At 53.9% G+C, this 26,313-nt stretch overlaps 6 protein-coding genes and 1 non-coding gene across 7 annotated transcripts; 4 read left to right on the forward strand and 3 right to left on the reverse strand.

The window, feature by feature from the left end:
- Positions 1–976: 976 nt before the first annotated feature.
- POSPLADRAFT_1173932 (hypothetical protein) lies at positions 977–3,408 on the reverse strand (the record flags this gene model as incomplete). Its single annotated transcript, XM_024488261.1, has 6 exons — positions 977–1,298; positions 1,393–1,477; positions 2,067–2,151; positions 2,260–2,436; positions 2,620–2,644; positions 2,697–3,408. 6 exons carry the CDS (start codon positions 3,403–3,405, stop codon positions 1,093–1,095), a joined length of 1,287 nt encoding a protein of 428 aa, XP_024334735.1. The 3' UTR covers positions 977–1,092.
- Positions 3,409–3,970: 562 nt separating this feature from the next.
- Positions 3,971–4,065, forward strand: POSPLADRAFT_t148. Its single transcript has one exon. It is a non-coding gene; the product is annotated as a tRNA-His (tRNA).
- A 3,421-nt stretch (positions 4,066–7,486) lies between these two features.
- POSPLADRAFT_1036535 (hypothetical protein) lies at positions 7,487–9,972 on the forward strand (the record flags this gene model as incomplete). The annotated part of the gene is made up of 6 exons (XM_024477156.1): positions 7,487–7,510; positions 7,559–7,897; positions 7,946–8,061; positions 8,117–9,470; positions 9,525–9,674; positions 9,841–9,972. 6 exons carry the CDS (start codon positions 7,487–7,489, stop codon positions 9,970–9,972), a joined length of 2,115 nt encoding a protein of 704 aa, XP_024334736.1.
- A 503-nt stretch (positions 9,973–10,475) lies between these two features.
- On the reverse strand, positions 10,476–13,126 carry POSPLADRAFT_1185375 (hypothetical protein). Its single transcript, XM_024489141.1, has 2 exons — positions 11,733–13,126; positions 10,476–11,588 (listed from the first exon to the last, which is right to left on the reverse strand). The coding sequence occupies exons 1-2, from the start codon at positions 12,727–12,729 to the stop codon at positions 10,633–10,635; spliced, it is 1,953 nt and encodes a 650-aa protein (XP_024334737.1). The 5' UTR covers positions 12,730–13,126; the 3' UTR covers positions 10,476–10,632.
- A 4,150-nt stretch (positions 13,127–17,276) lies between these two features.
- POSPLADRAFT_1076093 (hypothetical protein) lies at positions 17,277–18,220 on the reverse strand (the record flags this gene model as incomplete). The annotated part of the gene is made up of 8 exons (XM_024482884.1): positions 17,277–17,414; positions 17,468–17,567; positions 17,619–17,718; positions 17,781–17,824; positions 17,881–17,954; positions 18,002–18,033; positions 18,104–18,138; positions 18,191–18,220. The coding sequence occupies 8 exons, from the start codon at positions 18,218–18,220 to the stop codon at positions 17,374–17,376; spliced, it is 456 nt and encodes a 151-aa protein (XP_024334738.1). The 3' UTR covers positions 17,277–17,373.
- Positions 18,221–18,534: 314 nt separating this feature from the next.
- POSPLADRAFT_1049687 (hypothetical protein) lies at positions 18,535–23,307 on the forward strand (the record flags this gene model as incomplete). Its single annotated transcript, XM_024479816.1, has 14 exons — positions 18,535–19,175; positions 19,250–19,562; positions 20,107–20,271; positions 20,333–20,484; positions 20,523–20,661; positions 20,721–20,876; positions 20,934–21,107; positions 21,160–21,396; positions 21,795–21,860; positions 21,914–22,112; positions 22,277–22,628; positions 22,688–22,842; positions 22,898–23,136; positions 23,236–23,307. The coding sequence occupies 14 exons, from the start codon at positions 18,535–18,537 to the stop codon at positions 23,305–23,307; spliced, it is 3,060 nt and encodes a 1,019-aa protein (XP_024334739.1).
- A 562-nt stretch (positions 23,308–23,869) lies between these two features.
- On the forward strand, positions 23,870–26,200 carry POSPLADRAFT_1076094 (hypothetical protein; the record flags this gene model as incomplete). Its single annotated transcript, XM_024482885.1, has 6 exons — positions 23,870–23,908; positions 23,963–24,020; positions 24,070–24,166; positions 24,217–25,112; positions 25,166–25,691; positions 25,750–26,200. 6 exons carry the CDS (start codon positions 23,870–23,872, stop codon positions 25,898–25,900), a joined length of 1,767 nt encoding a protein of 588 aa, XP_024334740.1. The 3' UTR covers positions 25,901–26,200.
- Positions 26,201–26,313: the final 113 nt, after the last annotated feature.

Consider the following 26,313-nt stretch of genomic DNA (forward strand, 5'->3'; position numbering starts at 1 on the left):
GAGAAGATGAATCAGATAGTGCCTACAAAAATCCTGCTTACACTGATGTCTAGAAAGCGAAGAAAACTGACAACTGAAGGTAAAAGATTGTTAGCAGGTTTGTGTTTTTCTCTATTATGTTTGTTATACCCATATAATACATATTGCGCACACTGGCCTCATTACTCACCACTATCACAGCTACTTACACCCATTCAAAACACCTCTCGAAGCAGGAATGCAGGCTTCTATTGGAAGAACTCACGAGCATTCCTGGATGCGAGTGGTATACTGCGAGGGCCATTAGCAACTATTTCTCGCGACGGCGTGTCCATGACCTCAGGCTGGACCAAACTCTGAGGTACATCAATGGTGTGCTTCAATCCTGCTTGACCATCACTCCTCTGATAAAGACATCCTTTACAGAGGCTCATACCTCTCTGGAAGAGTTGTTTGCCGAAGACCCAGACCCTTCAGCTGCCAAAATGAAAAACTGGTCGGCAATGTTAGGAGTTCAGCATCAGCAAGTCTACGATTATGTCCTCGAAAGACAAGGAGACGTGCATAATCTCAATATGCAGTACTACGCGGATACAACTATGCTTCCTAGTCAATGCACTGATACTCTCTACGTGCGTAACTTTCAGAAGCCGCTAAAGAAACATCCTGATGGATCTGCCCCAGACTGCCGATGGTATGAGCTATGCTTATCCCACTAGCTATATTTCCTTCTAAGCCACTGGGAACGCCACACAACGCTTGACAGAGCGATGACGTAAGGAAGCAGGTATAGGGAGTCGTCCACCATTTACATAAGTGCGCTGTACCAATACATACAATCTACGACTCTTATCGGAGGTTCTCGTCACCTGCACCGTACTGACTCAGATTCGCATCGCTCAAGTAACCGCAAGACTGAGGATTGTGAATGCGCAGCCATACGAAAACCCTACCATCTCAAACGGCCATCTCATGCACGACGGGTTATCGCCATGATCCACTAGGAAGTCGAGTCAATAACATTAGAACCTTTCGTACACGTACCATCTACACTCGGTATCCAGATCCAAGCACGCTTCCTTTTATGTCCATTTTCTACCATCACAACAAGGACTACCGCGGGCCAGGGCTCCCCGCGCGGCTCACGCGCACACTCCCTGGTGCGCTATCGTCGTAGTCGCTTCCCTCTGCCATCAGCTCCGCGTGGCCCATGCGTGCGAGCTTCTTGTCGAACGCGCGCAAGCGGTACTGCGACACGATGCGCTCGAGCAGCTCCGACGTGCTCACGCCCGGCGTCCGCCGTGTGGGGATGAACTTGCCTGTAAGCCGGAGATTGGCCATCACGAGGCAGCGTGGAAACAGAAATAGGGAGATCAGCGGAAGAGAGAGACATGGCACATGCGGCAAACGTGCCTTTACTTTTGCAGTATCCGTAAACGTCGTCAAGGCCGCCGCTTACGTATGGATCCTCGTCGTGCGCTACGTAGTCGATTTGATGCTAAACAGGCGAGAATAAATACGGTTCAGCAAGGTGCTGCATAGGGCTACGGCGGGGATCCTCAGCGCGGCGAGGGGATACATACCTGGAGCAAAGCAGGTCAGCATGAGCTAGGGCGGACGCGAGCTGCACAGGAGGCAGACGAAGCGATGGGAAAAGGGCGGCAGACGTGGACAGAAAAGCCCGATATTCACATATGTAGCCTCAGGCCCAATACGGCCTTAATGAAGACGCAAGATCGTCGTGACTTTCGCACGAAGACAGATGCCAAGATGTTATATACGAAGATCGCCGTGTCCCGCGTCATGAAGACACATAGAATACTCGATTTAGCATCCCTGTGTCTGCGGGACTGGGCACCGTGGAAGGCGTACGCAAACTCAAAGCCGATTGTTCCTGAGTGCCGTACAGAGCCAAACACGTAGGATAGCTGCATGTACCATTCTGTGCTACTAGCTTTGACGCATCGCCCAATTAGCGCACAATGCACTTGCAGACGGCGTTCATCCGTGGCTGCCGGAAATATATGCAACACACCCCAGGCCGCAATGTAGACGCAATGCGACGAAACACCTAAACACATGCGCACCTTCTGTAAGAACGCCTCGTCGATCACCCATGGCGCGTCCGGAACCACCTCGTCGACCCAGCGGCAATGTCGCACCGCCTCGCACCTGCAACGCACAATGCTCGTCAGCGCTCAGCCGCGCCTCTCGTCATTGGAATGGCCAGGGCACCGAAATTCGGCGAGAGGGGACACAAGCGAAATCACAGGCACTTACCGCTCGGCATGATTCATGACAGGCCTGTTCTTGTGCTCTGTACACTGCTGGTCCGAATTGACGCCAACGAGGAGGTGCACACCCGACGCGGCGCACGCAGGCGTGTCCTCCGAAGCGGAGCCGGCGAACGCGGGGGGTGGGAACGAGAGCTTAGCTTGGCGCAGCTGGAGGGCATGTCTGTAAAGGGATCAGCTAGCGAGTGAGAACGCAGCGGAAGGAGAGAGTGGCCGGTGGATGTGCAGTGTACGTGGAGGGGGTGCAGAGTGAGCGACTACTCATTCAGAGGGTCTATATGTGGAAGTGATACAAGGGAACCGTGGCGAGAATGAGGGGACGCATAACCCAAAATGGAGCACATACCCGAAGTGAAAGAGATCGTATACGCCTGTATGCGACGATCGTCAGTCGCGCACCGCGCATAGGGAGTCATGACGCACCATCCGCATATATGCGCGCTGGACGGCCCGCCGGCGGCGGATTGACTTTGTATTTCCGTTGCCGTGCATCCTGGCCCTCAGCCGCAATTGCAGCGCGGACGTACGCCTGAATGTCGGCGGGCGTGAGCTTCGCAGGGTCGAAAGCAGCCGCGGCGATGGGCGCAGGCAGCGGTTCTGAGAGCTCTGTGGCGAGATGCGGGTCCGATGGCGCAGGATCACTTCCCGTAGGTGGAAGAGGCGCGGCGGGGCTCGCGGGGCTGGTGAGGGTGGATGCGGGGGACGCGGCGCGGGTGCTCGCCGACGAGTCGTAATTGCTGCTGTACGTGGAGGCGATGGGCACGCGGGGGCCCGGCGCAGCGGCAGTGGTGCTGCTCTCGATGTCACCATCGTAGGTAGGCGAGTCGGTGCCGGCGTCGTCGTCGCTCATGAGCGCGACCGCGAGTGCAGTGCGGCCAGGAGGAGGGCGGCGAGCGCTGGCCTGCCTGCTGCTAGCGTTAGCGTTAGCAGCAAGAAGGCGGGCGGCGGGGGCGGGGACACTGGAGGCGGAGGCGGCGTCGTCGGTCAGGGGGTCGTTGTCCTCCTCGGAGGCATCATAGGCGGCGGGGGAGTCGAGGGGCGTGCGGGGGTGTGCGTGAGCATGTAGCATAGTGTGTCGGGAGTTGAAGGAGCGTTTTCCGTGGAGAGGGCGGCGAGCGGCGACGGCGTCCATCGTGGGCAGCGATGAGGAGCGAGTTTTGTATTCTCCACTCGACGACGAACTCCGGCGGACAGGAGCACGCACGTGCGTTATCCGATCAGGCAGGTCCCTTGCCCTTCTTGGCCATCCGAGCCTTTCTGCCCAGCGAAAGAGAGACAGCTCGTGTCTGCGCGACTCTGCTCGGCCGTTTGGCTTGCCCTGACATTCTATTGAATGCCCATACCGCTGATCTTGCTCCTTACTAGATGATCAACACTTTGAGAACATCCGCCGTGGTTCTGGATGATGTGCTTGGCATGGACTCACGATGTTCCCCACCGGTTAGCCCCTGCGCCCATCGCCGGTCCTCGCGATAGGCAGCACCCCTCTTCGTAAAAAATAGCATGGTGTCTGTCCGTCGCATCATGCTGTCTGAGGATTTCGAAGCTGATCCCACACCTTGGCGGCCTATCTACAAGCATGCAATGCACAGAACTGGATTCCATACCGTCGGGACTTGGGAAGATTCCTTTGCATCTGTGCCTGGGGCTCAGAGTGAGGAGTACCACATGATTATCTGCTGGCCAACATATGACAGGTTCCTATCGATTAGTGGTCAGATCATCACGTTGTGGTTTGGGCATCCGCTCAAGCAGAACCGTGGGGACGGGGGCTCGAATCCCCCTAGGAACATTTTTTGTACTTTTTGTTGTAAGCATCCTGAACGCAATACTACCACTGGCAGATACGTAACATATGCCTTTGCTTGCGCCAGATATCGGGATAATTCTCATTAAGAATGCGCAGAGATGCACTGATTTGGGGCTGTTATCCTCGTTGTGCGCACTGTATACATAATAATATGAGATGTTCTGTACCAGCGCAGTCCTGCAGTGGCGGGCGGGCCTGACACCCAATGAGCGATCCGCGGTGGTCGGCTTGAACTCATTCTATTCCCCTCACTGAGCGGTTTGGCGACTCGACGCATGATGCACTCTCGCCTACAGCTTAGACTGTGCGTACTGGATAGTGTGTAGCGATGGTAATCAGATGTCTTTCGTGTGCCCTGGAGAAACAACCTATCGAGGTGCAGCTCAACTTTTTCATCCAACGCCGCATTCTATACACCGTGCAGGCTCATCGCGATGCACCAGGACGCCCCGCCCCGCCTACAGCCAAGAATCAGACTTCTTTTGCTCCTGCAGGCTTGCACGCCCTCCAAGACGTCCGAGGTGCGTGACACGCCATTCGAACATTTCAAGCCGCTTTATAGGGACGGCATACGTAGATTCGGTCGCGCGACTCCTTTTGTGACGTGGTCGCATTCCTTTTGTTACTCTTTTGTTCGCGTCCACGTCCAGACTTCCGCACGCGTCTTCAAATTGCTCGATCATGCTGCATGTTGAAGGATGGGCATTCCATCTCACCTCGAGGTGCACAGATTCCCTGCACATTCCCGCTGTTGCTTCTCGGGGAAACATGGGGGTGGCTGAGATACGTGTTGGTGCTCGGGCGCTACAATCCACCGTTCCCATGTAATTTATAGCTTGAGGAAGGGACGAAAGACCCCAGTGTGATATGTCATGTCAAGCTTCGAGTCCTTCCAATCGCCTTGCTCCTGCTGATTATTGGCGCTCTCCATCGTTCGTGTCGCAGAATACGGATAACGTATGCATGCACCCACTCCCAGGAGCAGCACGCATATAGAGAGCATCCTACTCTTGAAGGGAGTACGTTAATGATTCCCGTGTGTAGGCGCGGCCTTGCCTGCGTGTGTGCTGCGCGAAGTCACAGGCTGACCCGCAAGGGCCGCTCACTGCATGCGATGCCATCGAAAACGAGGAACCCAGTGGTGTGTGTCTGTGCAATCTTGGCCTGGACATTCACGGCCACATCGCGGTGCGCCACCTTCCGCGCATTGCTGTCGCTCTGCTCGATGCAACTTTCGTCGAATGCGAGTGGACACTGCCGGGCAGAGAGCCTGTATACTGTCCATGTGTGGATGCTGTACCCGGTCGTCCGACTACAGTTGAGGACGATAATTGGGAAGATCGCTGCATCTAGCCGTCTTTGATGGAATCGTCCCAGCCCCATGGAGAGCCGGTGAATGGGAGCCAGCGACTATGGCTTGTTTGCAATCCAGCCCCCACACAGAGAGCATGGCCTTCACTCTCTGCACTTGTGAAAATAGCGGTTCAATCCAGATGCCAAGTTCGAGGCACGCCATGGCTGTCGGACTACAACTCACGGCTAGAAAGACGGGGATAGCGGGCTGCAATTTTCCTCCGAGAACGTTATTTCGTGTGTGGCGGTCGAGACTCCACAGTATTTGATAGCGTCTTTCGCAATTCAGTGTCTACAGCAGGCTGTGTTCAATGTTGTTCTTGATATTGAAGGTTCTCTACTGCGGCTGCGGCTGTTGGTGGTGAGACAGCTGCTCGTAACGATCCGTGGTCCAACGTGACCAACAACGGGGGGGATCGGACGGTTGGCAAGGCATATATTTATATCGCAATGCTCTATTCTTGACGTCTCGTCATCTGTGCTCGTCGCTGACGTCCAGTCTTCCACGGGTGGTGTGTGCGTACCCTCCGAATACGGCTGGTATCGCCACTGAACCTGACCAGTGTGTTGTGTGGGCAATACAATGTCGCTGCCTCGGTCCCATTTCCTTCTCCGTGTATGCATCGTAGGCTGGGTTCGATCCTGTGTGGCTCTCATTCTACTGTTGACGTTGCTGCATGCTTGTGAGCACAGAGCTATGAGCGGAAGAGGTTGGAATGTACTTCACTGTTGTGTGGCCTGGTCATTAGATGAACGTGTGTACGCGTGGAGGAAATGAAGCTGGTGCGGTGAAAGCCTTACAGTAATCACCTAGCCTAAGTGTGATGTGCTTTGGCCTTTCCAGGCCCACACATTGGGCCATGCGACAAAGCGTGACCAGTGGACGTGTTGTTTGGGCCCATTTGGTGCGCTCGAAACCTGTGGGCGGGCGGCTAGGCAGCTCTATCCTCTTCTTTCTCCCTCCGTGACATTCACTCCAGACGCTTTTCTCGCCACATCGCGCAGCACGCTTTGACGTGTCCACGCTTTGATCACACTTCATTCACACCTCACGATACCACCTCCGACAGTACAATGAATTTCTATGTCAACGGCCACAACGAGGGATGGCCATTGGAGCCATCTCTGGCCGCCGCCGACGGAGATGTCGTTTGGCCTATACACGACGGCAACCCGCTTTCCGAATGGGGAATTAACTTGATAGCTTCCCAAGCACCGTAAGTAGCTGATACAACGCTGCTCGACGGCCCGATATTCATTTCAACCTGCAGGTATGGACTTAGCTGGGCTCTGCCACTTGATCATCAAGAACTACCCGTATACCCTCTCCCACTACCGCCACCCGTACGCGAGAGTCGATACTGGAACGGGCAGAGCCCGAAACGGTGTGGCTGGCATGATGCCGGCGCTGCCGAGTGTCAGTTCGAGGGTCCGGTATCGCTGCTACGCCATCATGTGCAGACCGTGCACATAGGAACAGCCACAACAATCACCTGCCGGATCTCCGGTTGTAACAGATCCATCAACAGAAACGCCTATATGAGACACTTAGCCAGTAACAAGCACTGGCGTCTCAAGCGCGCTTGCGAGATGTGCGGGTTCAGCTCGCGAGATGATATGTTCGAAGCGCGGCACAAGAAACAAAAATGTCCAATAGCACTTGATGCTGCTGCTCGGGAGCCGACCTCAACTCATGGAAGAAGACGACGGAAAGGTGTTGGCGCCGCAGCACAGACAGATCATGCGACAAGGCGTCGGAGACGGGAGTAATGGGGGGGGGAAGCTGTCGTTTCATCGTATCTTATTGGTATTGGTTATCTCCTCGCTCTGTGCCTCTTAGTTTTGTGATCTACTCGCTCTGTATCTCTGGTGTTGTACTGTAGTGCTTTGTATTATTATCGTGCCGATAGTCTCGAGAGCCGGTGTGACATGTTGACGCGTTATGTCACGCGCCGTACTCGACGCGTCTGATCACGGGATCGTTCATTTCCTGCTCGCGTCGCCAACGCGTAGCCACTTTGATTCAGCTTGCCGAATAGTTGTAAAGAGAATGGGTGTCGCTGGCCTGTGGGATGTGAGTCGAGCATGTCCTATCCGAGCCGTACTCAACATGATGTCCTAGATTCTGCGCCCTGCGGGCGAGACGCGTTCGCTCACGCATCTTGCCGTTGTCGACGGGTTCGAAGCCAATCCCGATGGCGTGCGTGGCTTTCGCGTTGGTATCGACGCAAGCATTTGGTTCTACCACGCAACTTACGGAAGAGAAGGCGAGAATCCCGAGCTTAGAACGCTATTTTTCAAATGCACTCGGCTTATGAGCGCGCCGTTCCTGCCCCTATTCGTCTTCGACGGCCCCAACCGTCCCGCCGTCAAGCGAGGTAAACGCATAAGCGGCAAGAATCACTGGATGGTTCAAGGAATGCAGAACATCATCGACGCTTTCGGCTTTGAATGGCGAATGGTTTGTTCTCGTCCAATTTCGCCATGCCTCGACTGAACCTGCTCTCAGGCTCCCGGTGAAGCCGAAGCCGAACTGGCGTACTTGAACCGCATCGGGGTCATCGATGCCGTGTACACAGATGATGTGGACACATTCTTGTTTGGTGCCAAGATGATTGTGCGCAAGTAAGCTGACGTTCTTCAAGTGGGCTCCCCAGCGCTAATCATGCATGGCCCATAGCCCAAGTATTACCCTCAGTGGAAACCGGGCGCACTCTCTCAAGAATAGTGCTGGGCGCGAAGATGGAAACCATGTAGCCACTTACACCTCGGAGAACCTCTTGAAACATCCTTCTGTTCAACTAACACAGGGCGGCTTGATCCTCATTGGGATCCTCCGAGGCGGAGATTACCACCAGGCAGGTCTCACTGGCTGTGGTGCCACTACCGCGCATGGCTTAGCCAAATGCGGGTTCGGCGACACACTCTTGCACGCCGCACGCACCCTCCCACGAGAAGAATTTCCCGAATTCCTCGACATTTGGCGTAATAACCTCCGCACAGAGTTGCGAACAAATTCGCAAGGGCACATCGGGCGCAAGAACCCCTCTCTGGCAAAGTCGATACCTGACGACTTCCCGAACATGGAGGTATTGCTCAGCTATACAAACCCGGTGACGACAGAGGCGAAAGGTGTAAAGTCGAAAAACCTGACCATCAACTGGGAGAAGGAGCCTGACCTCGGCAAGATTGCAGAGCTGTGCGAGCTCTACTTCGAATGGGGCGTAAAGGAAATCATCATTAAGCGATTCAGGACAGTTCTTTGGCCCGCGGCGGTGCTTCGTATTCTCAGGCGCGGAGCCCTTGTGAAGGATAAATACGCTGACAAACTCCCCAATTCGCATAACGGCATTCCAGTCACGCCAAGAAAAAGCGGACGGGAACGTAGAATGCCTGGCACTCCTTCGTCGATGATTGCGAAACACTTCTCCTCAATGCACCTCAACACCCCGCGGCGTGACCCGGCTCTTGATTCCGACGAGGAGGAGGATGGTGAACAACTCATTGTGAAGATTCACTCATCTCGCGAGCACGCGTCGACTGACGGTATCTTGGAGTATCGCCTAGAGGTTTCCCCTTCTCAGCTCGTCCGTTTGTGCGAAGCCGGGGTCAAGGGGCTGCGGAAAGAGGTAATTAATGGCCTCGATGATACAGATGATGAGGGCGACGATGACGATGAAGACGGAGGAAAGGGGAGCAAGAGAGGAAAGAAGCCACCACCGGATCCGCAAAGCCACCTGCGCATATGGCTACCCGCATGCATGGTCCGCATCGTAGAGCCTGAGCTTGTTGACGAGTTTGAAGGGGTTCAAGAGATGCGAAAAGCGAAGAAAACAGCAAAGGGAACAAGTGCTGTGCGCGGTAGAAAAGCTAAGACTGCTGGCGCAGTTGTCACAAAGGGGAGAAATAGCCGAAAACCCCACAGCCTCGTTGAAAGTGAGGAGCAAGATTCAGACGGTTCTATTTCACCTACGCCCAAGAAACCCACGTTGAAGAAGCCGTCCAAGACCGCAAGTCATTGTGAGGTGCAGGAGGTTAATGAATTTGAACCTAATGACACACTGTCGCATCGATCACACGATCTAAAGGGATTCTTCACGACGGGCAAGAGTTCATCGGGAGGGAAAATGCAGACCAAAGCAGGCTTGAACGCCCGCAAGGACCCATCGTGCCAGCAGCAAGCATTCTCGAGAAATGTTCGCGCCAATCCCAACAAGGCATCGAATTTCATCGTCGATGTGAGTGATAGTTCAGACGATGAGCCCGCTGCTGGCCCATCTCGTCTGCGAACTTTCAATCTATCATCGAGGACATCTTCTGCTAACTCTGGAGCAACCTCGTCAACCCGGCCCAGCAGCATTTTGTCTGCCTTCGATGTTTTGCAATCGTCTCCATTGACCGAAGAGGATGAGGTACCGAAGCCTCGGTTCATTCCGGCGCCTTTCCCGATATCTCTCGCCGACGATCCAAGGCAAGGAACATCTTCCTCTGACCAAGGCCATCATTCTGAGCGCAGTCGGCACCGACCTCTGTTAACATCTGACTCTGATCGAGACCGGGCAACCCTTCAAAAGTCACCGCGGAAAACGAAGGAGCATTCTTCTCCCCGTCCAAAGTCTCAAAATAATAACGGAAACACTATTCCTGACCGCGCTGAGTCTCCCACCCCCATCCGACAACGTGCACCGATTCGCGACCCGGCTCAGACCAGCACACAGCCAAAGCTACGAGCGCTCAATTTAGAGCAATCCGTGATCGAGATTTCTAGCGACTCAGAAAGAGAGCTCCTGGATGTGAAGGTTGCTCCACTACTACTCGCAAGGGCGAAGTTGGCTGGTACGGCTTCGAGTAGGCAAACATTGTTACCGCCATCACCGCGACGCACAGGGAAGACTAGAACTACCCAGCTCGGAGCCAAACATAAGTCGACTACGAGGGCTGTGGTTACAGAAGACATTATCGATCTCACGTCACCATAGATGTACGCACATTGTTGCAGTATCTAGTTCATGATAGGGCGGGACACACATTTACCATAATTTATACTTTACTTTCCATATTGTATTGCTCGAGAATATGATTGTATACATGCTTGTGGAATGCTAGGATGGCTACACATATGGAAAACAATATATGAGACGGTATGCAATGGCCCGAAAAACATGCACGAAGTGCAGCATTCTCAATAGTACAATCTTATAGATAGAGTGTCGTGAAATCACTGTATGTCTGTCCTCGAACTCCTTCTCCTGGCCCCTGAGAAGTCGCTTGTTCCCGGTCCATCGTTTGCGCGGAGGCAGCAATTTGGTCCCGGAATTTCTTGATGGCTCGCAAACGAGCCCGCCAATTGGTCTGCATCTCGACCTGTAGGGTGTCGCTTTCCGTGTACTGAAAAACGGAGACGAACCAATCCGTGAGGAGGCTGAGTTGCCTTACGAGAAGAGGCAGGTTTTCTGCAGATATCAGCTTGAAGTCGCCGATGGGAGTAAAATCTATCATCCCTGGCGCACGCTGAACGACGACTTTAAAGTATTCGTTCTCGTGCAAATTGTTGGAGTATGCTGCTATCGAACCTCGGGAGTGTGGTTCGATAATGATATTGACAAATTGGAACTGCGTTGTAAGGGTATCGAATTTGTAAGGCTTGCCTGAATCGTTCCAGACGATCCTGACGAAATCGTTTCCAATATGACGTTTCTTGTTCGTACATTGTTCGTCAATGGAAGAGGGCATCAGCGTCGCAGTATGATAGAGGATTTGTCCAATGTCGTCCCACCACGCATACGCGTATTCTCCATCCTCGTCAGGATCCAGGCCTCCAGCGTACACATCAACCTGACCGCGAAGATTGATGAGTCGTGCAAGCCCCTCGAGAAAGCGTGTGTATGCGGGAGATCCATGACTATTCCGCAGAATCTCACTCTCATCGAACTGTCCAGGGGCAACGTACATGATTCCGACCTTGTGGGTATCGATGACAGGCATCCTGTCCAATGAACGACAGAAGCTTGCCAGACGATGCGTGTCTTTGACGGGCTGCAAATGCTCTGGCAAAGTTTCTGGGTACGAGGACAGCTGTATGGCGAAGTAAGCGGGGTCGATAGAGACATCCTTTCGACGCTGTGATGGCGCCGAGCCACTCCAGACATAACCTGTAATTGGATCGGGTCGCTGTAGACTATCCTCAGCGTCGCCAGCGGATACCAGGGAGTCCTAGCAACAAATCAATAAGGGGTCCAACATGCATATGAAGGCACTCACTCCTAGTGACTCTCTTTTCAAGGAGACCTCTTCACCGGGAGGGACTAACACGGGCCGACTCTGCATCCCTCGATCTAGTGTGGGACACGCAGCTACCGAGACAAGGTCTGGGTCTACGTCACCCAGGGGCACCATAGGTACGTTCTCCGACCTGCACAGAAACTTCGTGAGACCTGACGCCCTGCGGGTCACGATCTCCAGCCAGCCACGACGCTGTAGAGCGCGAACTGTGATGACAGCATTACCAGTGATCCAAGTCTTCTCGCACAGTGCAGGTTCAGGCTGTGACTGTTGAGACGCGGACTTCATGACGATATCACTCAGCATAGAGTTCGCAGGCCGCGGATCAGCGCTCGCATAGGTATAGCGCGCAAGCCAATCGAAGCAGACTTCTGCCGGTTCGTCGACCTTCTCTCCTTTTCCTTCATTGGCGAGTTCGAGCTGTCGCGCAATAAATTTGATATGTCGAGGTCTATCAGGAAGTTCAACGGCCAAAAACCACAGATAGACAATGTAATAGCTCATGATCTTGAGGTACTGGGAAAGCGCCCACGAAACGTTGACGGAGTCGCCAGGGTGGTTGTGGTGCTGCAAGTATTGTAGTGCGACAGCGAAGACCATTTTATAGTCGCTCTCGGTGAAGTTGGCATGCAGACCACGATGAGATCCAATGATAGCCAAGAAGTCAATGATATGGACTGCCATAGCGGGATTCGACATGATCTGAGATAGCTTTTCCAGAATACTGGATAGAAACTTGGTCGTCGAAGGCTGTAGTTCAAAGGCGCACAGGGAGAGCGCATGTAGGCAACATTTGATAGTGGAAGGCTGCCCGTTCAATCCGAGCAGGAAAGCCTCGACAAGGTGATGTTGCGACTGTATTTCTAGGAAGCACCGCTTGTAGCTTATCAACACGGTAAGGGAATGATAGGCGAGACCGTGAGCGTCCTTTGCGATGATATTATCGGGCCAATGCTCGATTGCCGTCGCCAGCGATCCTTTGGAGATCCCCGAGCACAATGTTGTCAGCATCCGTCCGAGCACTACTCGTGATTTTGGGCCGCAAAAGAGGTGTTTGTTGGCAAGTTGAGTAGGGAGATGGCATAGGACATAAGACAGTATCTCCCATTCCTTCTCTCCCTCGATGATGTCGACGAGTTTAGTGAGATACTGAGAGAATGGGAGTACCTTTCCCTGCTTCGGAGATGTCGGATCGTAAGAAGTGATTCCCTCGCTCGCCGTATCGCAATCAATCAAACTGAAGGGCAAGACTTCGGGTAGTGACCAGATAGGATCCCTGGGCTTGAGTCGTTGCGAAGATGAAGGCGTAGGAACAAGTAGAGGCGTTGTCCTAGAACGGCTCCGGGACTCTATCCTAGCAGGCTGTCCCCCTCGACCGCGAGATGGACGCCTCCCGTTTCGTTCTTGTGGAATACGGGGTCTCGCACTGCGCAAGTCATGGTCGCTGGTGGACTGCACTCCCGAACCTGGCGAAGCCTGCGAACGGCTGACCAGAGCGGCCAAGGTTGAGATGTGGCCATCCTTGTCGTAATCAGCTGATGCATAATACAGCCTGTGGTCCCGGTCGACTCGTAGGCGCATGAGGAACTGCAAAACAGCCAGACGGGCTCTGATACAGTCCGCCTCTGAGAGCAGGCTGACCAGAATTCTGAACACCCGCACAGCTAGCTCCGTATTGCTCTCCGTCAAAACAAGAGGAGTGAAAGTCAACTGACTGAAAATCGATATAAGCGCCGCGACAGCGCCAACAGTCTTTGGTGTTGCGGGAAGCTCTGAAGATTGCGTAGGCGGAGATTCCACGAGTGGCGCAGAGTCTGCAGGCTGTCGTGACTGTGATTGCGAGCGGGGAGAGTTTCCAGATGTGAACGAAGACAGGATAGACATTACAGATGGGATAGCCGACTCCCGGTCTTTGCCCTGATAATCAGATTGCATTCGAGACATGACAGGGGACGCAGTGGCGGTCGAGACAGCAGGGAATTGCGGAGATATAGTGGACGGCATGTCAGTGGTGCGGATAGACGCAGTGTCATCGTTGTCTTCGTGTCTCTCTGTAGCTATAGTGTGCAGAAAGTCGATGATCTGGCCAGGGGCGCCGCGCTCTTCCACATCCGGTTCTTCGTGAGCTTCGGCTTGACGCAGCACAGCTTCGTCACCGAGTACATTCCAAATCTCCGGCACAGCTACGTCTTCCATTTCGGCCTTCGTCTGCGTCTTCCAGAAATCAAAGACAAGCTCCGCCAGAGGTCGTCGATACACCGGGATATCCTTGACGAACTCCCACACCTGCTGCAACGCCTTCATCGCAACAGGCCGCGTTTGAGGCCTAGCCGCCGTGTAAAGTCCCGGTATCATGAGGATGCTGCGCCAGTGCTCAAGCCACAAGGGTGAAGTGGGCGTGAGGCTCTGACGTTCTGACATCGTGTCAAGCAAGCTTGCGGTTTCCGCGTCAGGGATGTGCTCTGCAATGCTAAGAATGATGGTGGGAAGCACTGAATAGAGCGGACTGATTGTGAGGTCCTGTGCGAGTAGTATGGTCACTGACGCGAGGAAGGGTGAGACGTCATCAGTCTGTGCGAGCGACAGGACAACAGGTCCTCCTGCGCGCGTCCTGGAAGAGAAGCATATACATAAGCATTGTCATGAGAAACGCAAGCAACATAAACGTACTTTAGCGAATGAAGGTACACCACCAGCTCCCGCATTACGTCCCCCACTGCGCTGACCTCCTCGTCATCCACCTCCTCGTCGCTGCTCCGCTGATCCAATGTCTGTATCACATCCTTCAGGATCCCAGCCACTTCACTCAGGACGGCTTCTTTGCTCGGCTCCGCAGGCTCCTTCTCGACCCACGCCTTCACCGCACGGCATAAGAGACTGCGCGCTTTGATGAGGTCCCACGATGCGGCGTCGTCTTTGGGCCATGCGTGCTCCAGAAAATTGCGCTCGAGGTCGATACGGCTTGGCACGCCTGCAGGCGTGTACTCGTCGACCGCTGCCTGCGTGATGAACGCACGCGCGAGCCGTGCGAAGAGCATCTCGCGGACGGAGATGCGCAAGGTCTTCAGCGCCCCAACGGACGCCTGCACGCTGGCGAGGGTCAGCTCCTGCGAAGGGAACATGTAGTGCTTCAGAAGCCTGGTGCATGAGGACGAGTACGGGCCGGATATGAGTATCTTCATGGTGTCCGCTATGCGTTTCTCCAAACTGTGCTGGTGGGGCGAGCTGAGCGTCAAGGAGATACGGGGAAGAGGAGATGCGTAGAAGGCGAGAGAGCGGAATAGCAGGGGCAGTATGCTTCTGAGATGCGTCGGGGCAAGTGCCAGCAGACGTGTAGAAAGGTACGTGAGGTAAGCGTCCACGACAATCTCTGCAGGGTGCTTCAAGGACAGCAGTGATGGATGAGACGCGGACGAGTGGTGCCTCCGGTGCGGGAACCTGCTCGGCGACGCCGGTTTTGGCGAGCGCGACTCATTGAGAGGCGACGACGGGGGAGAAACGTAGTCCAGAGGGACCAGCAGCGCTTGATCGATCAATGTTCCCCACAGCCGCAGCACGCCCTCCGTGTCTGCTTCCGATAGCCTCGATACGAACTCAGGCTTGCCAACAAGGGCCGTCAGAAACGCGGCCAGCGTCTCGACACTGCGCTGGCGCTCATGTCGCTCCTCCACAGACGGCGCCTCGGCCCGCGTGAGCCCCTCGAACGCACCCTCGATCCAGGATCGGAGCACCCGGAGCAGGTCGCCCTCCATACCGATCGTCTCTGCACCAGAGTGGATGATCGCGACAAGCGCCTTGAAGCGCTCCTCCCACACCTCTGGCGACCACAGCACGGCGGGCTGCAGGAACAGCGACAGACACGAGAGCCGGTCGCCCGTCGTCAGCACTGCGGACCCGCTGTTCTCCCAGTACGCTGCCAGTATGTCGTAGCCGGCGGCCTGAAGCGACAGCGGCTGACTGTCAGAGCACAGCGAGCCGAGTATCGGACTGAGAATGGCGAGGCGGGGATTGGAGGCTTTCGCGGAGAGGGCGCTCGATAAAGCGCGCGCATGGCTGAGAGACGGCACCGCAGGCGGCGTCAGTGCTTCAATTAGGGCCTCGAGAGGTAACGACGGCTGAGTTGACGTGCTCGCAGTAGGCGTGGCAGCAGCCTCACGCCTGTCCCTGCGCCAGTTGAACGGGGGGAATGTACTGGTATTAGATCGCGGGCGAGCAGGTCGGTAGACATCTTCGGCCTGAGGAGACATTCAAACTGAAGTGTGTCAGCGTCGGGTCTAAGTTCTAGAGAAAAGAGGGAAGGGTGGTCGATGCTAGCGGATGCAGCTTTTCTCTTTCACGCAAGGCACTTAACATGTGCTACACGTGCGCCACACGAGGGGAGCGGAAAATAGCCCTCAGCCATGCTGCCAACTGCAGGAAACCCCTTCCAGCGCTCGTAAGGCTGCATAGAAACGCCGGCACAAGGGGTGAAGCTTACTCACTAGCCAATTAATCCAGGATCGTACATGCAAGTAAGTGGACAGAGTCGCCGTCTGCGTCTGCGTTCCGGTTCTACATCACATGAGGCTTATCAGCATCTTTCCACCAAGTCTGCATATCACAAAGAGGGATCGGAAACAGTGACAATCGCAGGAACCAGCACGCATATACATGACGCACACCTGCGATGTGAGAAAGTCGAGCATCCTTCTTAATAGTAATGATCTGCGCTTCGGAGATACACCAACAGACATGCAGGGCCGAGGGCTTCATAAGACAAGATCCGAGTTCTCTGTACTAGTTACGGGTGCCGGTAGAGGCAGAAGGCCAGGATGACTGTTGCCAGATACTGGTCACGACAACAAGCCGCAGCAGGATAGCGCCTGGTGCTCCGAGAACTTAATACCAATGAAGCCTTGAACAGCTTTGTAGATCCGGCTTGGAGAGAAAGTCGTGGGGAGGACCGTAAGGTATGTGTGACATCACGAGCCGCGTATGAAATAGAACTGCGATGGTCTCAGCATCCGCAAGCAAGCACCGAGAGATTGGCGTCTCGTCGAAGGGGCGATCCCAAGCGTCTAGAGTCACTGTCTCCGGGTAGCACAACGCTCCTAGATGATGAGAGCCAAATTGAGCATGCGGACATGCCGACCTCAGATAGCGCGTGTTACCGACGCTTTCAGGCGCACGGCGGTGCGAGTGATAGGAACCAGGACAGTACCTAACGACTCCCCTTCACAAAACCCAGAGCTCGTGTACACCCGACACTCTCCTTCGAGGAACTCTCTGGGCTAGTATATCCGGAAAGCACTCACTTGGTTTTCGCAGCCAACCTTTGGGTTATGGTGAGTCTTGTCCCCAGCGGTGTTCGGGCGCGGTTGAAGATGGCGAGGGCGATGGTGGAAGCAGGAGACAAGAGGCAGGCGGACCCACCGCGGGGCCAATTGGATGTGATTCCCCGAAGGCGATCTCACTTCTCTGATCGCGCGTGCGTTACACCGGCATCCTCCGCAACTACCCGTATATGGTTATTGTCGCCCTCGTCTCTGTGCTGATCGATATTATAGCAGCTCATATTACTCGGTGCCAATTCTGAGCTCGCGAACCTCTGGATGTGCTATCGGCTACAACGCAACGGATATGTCTCTACATCTACGCATCCGGCTGCGGGCACCGCTACTCGGGATGCCGGAGTGTGGTCACAAGACGGCTGCAATCTGTCAAAGGAGGTCCAGCATTCAGTCCGAAAAGTCTCGAGCGGCGCACGGACCTTCCATCGCTTTTTTAGCAATCGCCATCCCCTGGACCTGTCCGCGCTCGCGCTCCTTCTCGCCTTCTCGTACACCCTGATGTTTCTGTTCGGCGAGTAGCTAGAGCAGTCTCGTCAGTCGTTGCTGTGACAAATAATGCCGACGGAATACCAGAAGCTTCTGCTGCTCTTTGAGCAATTGTGTCCACAGGTTCCGGATCTCGTCCTCGACACTAGCGTATTCCAGGACGAATTTCTCGTATTTGTCGTCCCTGGCACAAGGATACCATTACGATTGCAGCCTTGTGATACGCATGAGACACTTGAAACTCACAGTTCTTCCGCTGCCTCTGTGAACTCTTCTGTTCTCTGCGCAATCTACATCATCCGCGTCCGTCAGGAGGCGCATATAGCCAGTGGAGAATCTTTCAGACGCATTTAGTCAGCAATGCTTGCGCCTCCTGGAAGTATTTTGCTTCTTTTTCTTTTCTTTTCTTTTCCCATGAGTCTATGTAACCGTCAGTACCTCCGATATGCATCGCGACGTGTACTCACTTTGCATTTGCTGTGCAACCACGGTCATTATGCTAGCATATACACCAGTAGGATAGTTGTGTTATTCAAGTTGCACGCATTAGTGCAGGATTGGGTACAAACCCGGCGTCATCGCTGCTCGGTGCTTGCTGAGAGTACTGCATGATACTTGAGCACATACTACAATCGACATCTCTAGACCCTCCCCACCTTTGAGTTTTCGGAGCGGCCTTGAGGCATAGTTATCTTCAACGTGTGTCAAGTATATGCACTAGGATGGGTAATGCCCCCGGGAAATCAAGATCAAGGCTCGCGGAGTTGATCGTGCATTGCAGGGGGCATGACGCGTTACACGCGACGCCATCACGTGCAACGCGTATACGGTCGCTCTTGGCGCCTATTCATCTTCGTTCATCCTGCTCCTATTTGTTCACTTCATGGAGAGCAGCCCCAAACTGCCCAACACATCGAAGCTCACTCATTTCTCACAGCTTTCACCTTGTGAGCGTTAACGTAGCCATGCCCCGCTCAGACAATCTCGTAAGGAGGCCGATATGCATGTCGTAGCTTACATTCGGCTCATTAAATTTCAGCCCCCACCAGCGAAGAGGCTGCGTATGGCCGTTCCAGACGGTTTCATAGTCGAGCGCAAGAGCCCTGCCAAGGTAGTCGCGCCAAAGTTCGTGTCCGCCTTCAGCAGCAGACGCCTCGCCACTTCGACCAGACCTTCTATCCTTCACGACACAGTTCCTCGCAGACCCAGCGTCGACCGCTCAAAACGTGCAACAGACTCTCTCGCCCAGAAGCCGTCTACCCTGCGCGTGCGCAAGCCTCCCCCACCACCAGAGCTCCCTGCTGCTTCAAGTTCGACAAGGTCTGGCAATCCGCTCTCCGCACTCAGGCCTGTCTTTGTCCTCCCGCAGCATCCCGCCCCTGCACAGAAGGTTGTGCCGCTCCTCGATCGAGTCCCGCCACCGCTCCATGCGACGGCGCGGCCGATGAAGACGATCTTCACCACGTCCATCGCGCGCGCGACCGACTTCCGCTCCGCCGCTGGCGCCGCGGAGCTGCTGTCGATCTTCCTTCAGGAGCACGGACACGGCTTCGTCGATCCGACAGAGCGCGAGCTGCAGCGCGGACTCGAGCAGAGCCCAGAGAAGATGAGCAAGCGCAAACGGGGGACACGGTTCGCCGGGTGCGTCGTCCTAGTCCTTGGCTCTTGGCTGCATGACGACCGAACGCTGACTACTGCCGTATACCGTGCTGTAGAGGCGGGCTAGCGGATCGCGCGCGTACGCGGTTCCACCAGAGCAAGACCGCGCTGGCGCTCTGGCAGTCGGGCATTGAGCTCAAGATGCGCAAGGGCCAGGCCACCTCGCCCGACATGCGCCTGCGCGTCGCCGAGGTGGTGTACGCGGCGACGAGCGATGACCACCAGCGCCCGGGCCACGCGCCGTGCCTCGGGCTCGTGCGCTGCCGCGCGGTGCCCGAGCGCAAGGACGCCAACGGCGAGGTGGTCGTGCTGCTCAACTTCGACGGCACGGAGTCGGCTGCGCCGCCGTTCAACAAGCCAGGCGACCTCGTGAGTGGTGGGGAGCTGCATATCTGGCGTCCATGGCAGACTATGACATTGCCATCTTCCGAGCTGGGCGACCCGCTGCACAATACGCCTCCGGACTCCGCTTTTGTGGCGCCAAGGACGTCGTCAGAGAACACCAGTGTTCTGTTTTGCACTCGTTTTTGGATCCGCCGCTCTCGATCATGACTATGGTTGCATATACTGTCGCATAACTTATTTTTGAGACTGCTGTAGCATTATACTACGTGGATAGACTGTATCAACAGGTGACTTCGCAGAAACTACGTCCTTCACGCTCTTCGTCTGGGCGTGCGAGCATGTCCTGTCGCAGGGAACGTGTTCGGGTCGCGACGCGTCACGGCAGCCACTGCAGAGCCAGGCACCATCTGTATTGAACGCTCAATCGATTGGCAGATCGCCGCGTGCATGGCTGTGCATGCTGGCAGGCAGACTTGTCGGTTATTTCCTTTGACACTGGGCGGGAACGATTCATGATGAGCCAGCTAGCCAGTTGGATTTGAAGCGGGGCTTTGCGCTCGCAATCTAGCTCACAATGCCTCTGAGGTACATCCGGTCGAAAGTGTCGGCAGACGGTGTTCTAGACGTTGCGATCACAACGACTTCTGCGGTCCAGAACGTAGCCAGTCTCGTGTCTTTCCCGCCAGTCGCGATAGCTGCAGAGATCCTCCTGAAGATCTTTGAGGTTATTCAAGTATGTGACCCTCCGATCATAATTGTGAACGCGCAGATAGATATTCATTCCTCTGCTATAGCAAGTGAACGCAAACCAACGACAGTGTTATCGCTTAGCAAATCGATGTCTCTCCTTGCTGGTCGATATCAGAGACCAAATGGAAGGCCGGTGGCAAAATGCACCGCTGTCTCTTGTCAGAGCGCTCAAGAAATTTGAAGAGTACATGATTTGGTTTGCCATGTAGCATTGTGTCGACATGTTGTTTCTAGGACGCTCGGGTCGATATACGACTACCTCAAGACATCAGCGGACACCAAGTGGACAGCCCGTCTGCTGAAAAAGGGTAGCATTGAACGTGCACTTGTGGACTACAATGCGTCTGTGGATGATGCCGCCAGATCCTTCCAGGTGATATTAATAGTCTTGTTTGCACATTCTTGTACGCTGATGAGCGCCGCGCTCTCCAGATTGCTACTCTCATAGACATTCACTATGCCGTCGGCAACAAGGCAGGCACTGTAGAGCACGAAAATGTCCAGTCAGCTGAGGATCAATCGATTTTACCTGATTCCATGCGTAGAATCATGGAAGCCGAGCATATCGTGTCATCGCCTATGTCTTCGGTGAGGCAGTATTATGATGCATCATCGGCACCTGCAGTCTCACAACATTGTCTTTAGGGATTCCGCCCCCGAGTTACCGATGAGAATAGACAGAATTCAGTGACGTCTGATGATTTTGTGCTTGTGTCAGACCCGGAACAGAATGCAATGCTTGCAAGAGAAGCTACTAATGTTTTGGATCCTGACACAATGACAGCAGAAGACATTGAAGCCGCCCTCGACGACCGTGGCGTGAGTACCCTTCTGTCTCAGACTCTATTTATCTTCGCGAATGTCTTCTCAGTTCCGCAGATATCATCAATCGGACCTGGTGTTGCGAAAGTCGTCGCATACCAAGCAGGGCTGTTGGGCCGGAGCTACAGAAGCCAATGTCGATGGGCGGCACGCCCTCGTTATGCGTTACGAAGGCCCACGAGGAGTCGCAATGAAGGTAGCTTTGCGTGGTCAAGACGGGTGGCAGCCACTGAGCGTCACTGTAATAGAGATGGATACGCGACGTGAAAATCTTACAGAACGTATAGTAAGTTTCTAGGCTAGAGTGTTTTGAGGTCCAGCTCACCCCATCGAGTCATCCGAATCTGCCCCAGATGATTGGATATTCAGGCCAGGAATGCCCGACGCCTTTTATACTGCTAGCAAATGGTGAGTGCAAACGGATTCGAATTTATAACCGTTTCAAGTATTGAACTTGTCGTACCATGTATTAGTGCAGACACGGCTCCCACAGGCACTGGTCCTCGACTCAATCAAACACGCTAATATAGCTAGTTGCGTCCGACTCATCATGCGATTTGTGCGAAGCGCGCTATGCTGTTTTACGTGCGATAGGCTGACAGTGTGTGCCACAGTATAAAGATACATTAGTGGGTAAAGCCCTATTCTTTCGTTTCTCAGAGACCTGAATTTCTGCCCCTTTAGGACGCAGCACTCTATCTGCAGAGCCAGATGAGTCTTTCCGACTCCAAAATCCAAGACTATGTAGAGGTAAATATGATTGATATGTCAGAATCAATCTGCAGGATCTCAACTCAATATAGAATGCCACCTTCCGTATCGACGCGGAGCAGACCCTTATAATGGGTCTGCCACCACCTGAAGTAGATGCATGGCAGAGCTGGCGAAACTTTGGCCTCGCTCATTCGATCCGCGGAATTTACTTGAAGGCGAGTCAGTCCATGGGCGACATTCTACCCAGGACTTACAATTCATTTATTGACAGCTACTTCCAAACTACGGGTATGCAACTGAACCGTACGACCCAGCAGGCATTACAGGTCATCCTTGTATCCACTTATCGCATGCAAGTGTTCTTACGTCGGCGTTCTCAGATGATTTTGAATGGCAGCAAAAGATAAACCACTTATCGCTATTGCTGAATGCACTTCTGCCAAGTCTGGCAGACGCGCAGGTAGTGTCCGATCGAATGAAGCTCCTCCTGGACGAAGACGAGAGTGATAGTCGCGCTCAGCCATCTCTCCGCCAGCTCAGGCTGGCTGCGTTCAAGTCGAAGTCGCATGAACAAGTGTGGCGACAGAAGCTTGCTCCTGCGTTCAAATACGCCGTCGGCGACCTCGGATATGTCCCAGAGGGAGAATCGGTCGCATCGTTCAGGGTACTGCGAAACATCTTCCAGGATGAGCTGGGCTGCATGGATGTCGTTCATAACGCACACGGGAATCAATTTAGCTGGGAGACTGGTGCAGCCAACAGACAAGAGCTACACGCCTTTCCATCTCTGGACGGAAGATATGGGTGAAGCTGAGCTTACACCACGTCTTTCTCAGATCTGATAGATATCATGTCTTGTCCAGATGGCCCATCGTGCTTCCCACGGGCACGAGTCAGAACGTACAGGTCGTCCATGATCTGCATGTAGCCTCAGCCGGCCAGGCGTGGCATTACCTCCTCGAAAATGGGAAACGTCTCGCAGAGTGTCATAGCGTCAAGCCTGAGAACCTCATACTGGGTGAGTCATTCTGGGATCGCTACGGGGTCGTAAACCGGTCTTTAACTGGTACTAGTAACGCGGGCTGGAAACGATCAACGATTTGTACTACGCTCGACGGACTACAACCACCTCCGCTCGCCGCCAGGATTCGGCCGCCCTCCGCTTCAACAACGATTCGGCAACAGTGCATTTCAGCCTCCTTTTGGTAACACCCATGCACGCGGCCTCATGATGCAGCCCACTCCGCCAACCATAATGTATCTATTCACGTCGGGCGATGTCAATAAACCGCCGCTATGGTCGGATACGCCGGTATGCGGAGTCCAGGATGAACATTTAACCTCGAGAACGAAGTGCCTGATCAGTGTAGACGGGTCAGTTAGCCCTGGATGCTTGTATGCGCGCTTCCAGCTCATGATTGTCCTTAGACCCTATGGTTTCTTCGACTATGTGCAATTGCACGCGGAAGATTTCGCCGCATAGTGGGCTGCATGGACTGAACGGCCAGCAAGTTAACGAGATACTGCGTCATTATTCACGGCCAGGTCACCTAATGTGTTCCACGCCCGGTCTTGCTATAGTAACGGGCAATATGTGTGTCAGGCAAGGACTTAGTCAAGTATATAGCCCGGATGCCCATGGTTTTACCTCGAACGCGTTCTGTCACAAATCATGCTTTTGTGACACAGTGTTCCTTTCGGATCAGCGAACCTAAGTTTACTTATCCTACTTATATCTTAAAGTAAATCCTATGAGGTGATTGATCTTTCTATATACTCATTTGTTTACTTAAACCAGCTCACACAATCTTTTCTTTTCTTATGCAACCTTTGCGTCCCTTTCGTGTCCAAATGAGAGATGAAAGCGTTTTATTTTACACAAATAAGGGCGATAAGTGAAAGGTTAAGATTTGCTAACGTGTTTATTTATTATGTGCATACCCCAATCTGGATGTTATATTACTTCACGCTGTGTGGCTCCGAAAACACGCTGCTCGGCTTCCATCCTTGCCCTCACATCGCGGTCGACCTGCACACTCCCGACCATGATGCATTCAGAGGCCTTTGATGTAATCCCCTTTGAGGTGAGCTGAACGTAATGTCGAACCTCATCGAACTTCTGGTCTCAATTGTTTCAGGACATCAAGGGTGACTGGAAGAAGCTCGGGTCGGGGTCCTTTGGCAACGTCTACAAAGGTGGAATATATGCTTTTGATACCGACTGCACACTTATACATAGCCTCAGGGAACTATCTTGGCATTGATGTGGCCATCAAGGAGGTCTTGCCGTCGAATGACTATGATGTTGCCAAATACTTCGAGCGCGAGTGGAGGCTTATGAAGTACGTGTATCTGCCAGTGTCACCTACCATTGCGTGTTCAATCCATACAGAGAGGCTCGCCACCCGAACGTCGTCCTCTACCTTGGGTTATCTCAGGCCCCCGATGGCCGCATCTTCATCATCTCCGAGTTCATCGAGGGCGGTAACCTCCGGCTTTACATTCACGATAAATCCAAGCCGTTTCCTTGGAGACTTCGGTTGTCCTTTGCAACCGATATCGCTCGTGCTCTTGCATACCTTCATGCCCGCAAATGCATTCACCGCGATCTCAAGGGCGAGAACCTACTTGTCACAACCAATGGCCGCCTGAAGATCACCGACTTCGGTTTCGCTCGTATTGCTGCTCGGAATGCGGACGAGCTCAAGCGGCTCACTTTCTGTGGTACCGACTCGTATATGTCTCCGGAGATCCTCACAGGCACCGAATTTGATCTTCCTACCGACATATTCTCTCTCGGCGTGATATTCTGCGAAATTGCATCCCGTAAACTTGCTGACGACCATACCTTTCGTCGTGCCCCACCCGACTTTGTTGTTGATCCCGATGAAGTACGACGACTTGCTAGCCCTAGTTGTCCGCCGGCTTTCATCGCGTTGGCCCTCAATTGCCTTGCGCAAGACCCGACAGCGCGACCTGGGACACGCCTGATCCTGGAAAAGCTAAGGGAGATCGAGGCGGAAGTACTCTCACGTCCATCCGACATAGAGGACATGCACTTGGGTACAGTCAAGTTCATGACCGGTGCGGCGCGTCGACCTGGTGCGGCTCCGCGAATTCCTAGCTTCGGCATGGGTGTTGGGAGAGACATTCGCGACGCTGGAGGGCACACAATGACGGAGGGACATTCGAGCGACGAGGTGGACGACAGTGACGAGGAGCTGATGCAGGCTGTCGAACGTCTGAGCAGCGTTGATCTAAATAGTGTTCGGAGTGATGCGACGTCCGGTATGCCCTGCGGTGTAAATGTCGTTGCAGCACAATTCTCACACGTTTTACAGGTCAACGAGGCGATAGTGCGCGGCCTTTGATCGAGAGCACATCCAGCACGCATTCTGAATACAGCACCACGGTTATACGATCCCATTCCTTGAATGCGGAGTCCTCTGCGCCGTCGCTCTCTTCCATCCTCACCGTTCGACCGTCACCAGCTGCAGACCCCCCTCCTTCAGGCGCAAACGAAGTCACTCCTGCTGAATCGCTGCTCTCCATTGAATCATACTACACGGCTACCGCGTCTTCGCTAGCGGAATTGTCTATAGCCGCAGCAACGGAAGGTGGCTCCACCATCCGCAGTTCGAATCTGCCGCTCGTGCATCGTTTCTCGCTTCTCAAACCAGGCGCGAAGCGCACAAGTGCGAACGGGAGCAGAAGTCGGAGCGCATCGCCTCCGAGTGGGGACATGTTATGGAATCGCAACCCGCTCGAGTTTATTTTCTCGAGCACTCTTCTGGCCGCCAAGTGCGACGTGTGTAGCAAGCGCCTTGGTTGGAAACCCGTGCTCGAGTGTGACGACTGTGGTCTACGGTAATACATCACTTTTGGGATATTGCATCCTTTTGATCATTCAAATTACCTTCCACAGGGCGCATGTCAAGTGTGGCGAGAACGCCCCAATGGACTGCGGCATTCGCCCGCCTCGACCTGGCGTGCACCATAACACTGCTCCGCTATCCAACCCTCCTTCACCCGCGACCAAAGCAAAGCCAAACGGAAAGACTGCCTCGCCCAAGTAGATGCTTTGGCGACAAATTTTACTGTTCTTCTTGACGAATTTCACGACGCTCACGACCTCATAGCAATCAGTCATATCGATCTTCAGACCCTTTCTTTCGCCTCACTATAGCGTCCACGTAGTCGCATCTGTCAATCATACCATTGCAGTGTTCATGTAGCCTGTAGTGTCATCCACGGACTCGGCATAAGTTAACCCCGTTGTCGCATTTTTGGAACAGTTATATGTTATAGTTGAAGCTCGCCGCTGAGTACCATGTAATCATGGGTTCTGATGTAATCGATCCTTACTTTAACAATCATTCTTGGCTGTTCAGTTGTTTGCGGCCAACAGCGCACAATAGTCAATCCGCACTCGTGCACATAATGTTGAAGCACCCATTGTCAAGTACCCGCGGTCATACGCTCTATTATT

Source organism: Postia placenta (assembly GCF_002117355.1).
Source record: "Postia placenta MAD-698-R-SB12 unplaced genomic scaffold POSPLAscaffold_16, whole genome shotgun sequence".
In the NCBI taxonomy this organism is placed as follows: domain Eukaryota; kingdom Fungi; phylum Basidiomycota; class Agaricomycetes; order Polyporales; family Adustoporiaceae; genus Rhodonia; species Rhodonia placenta.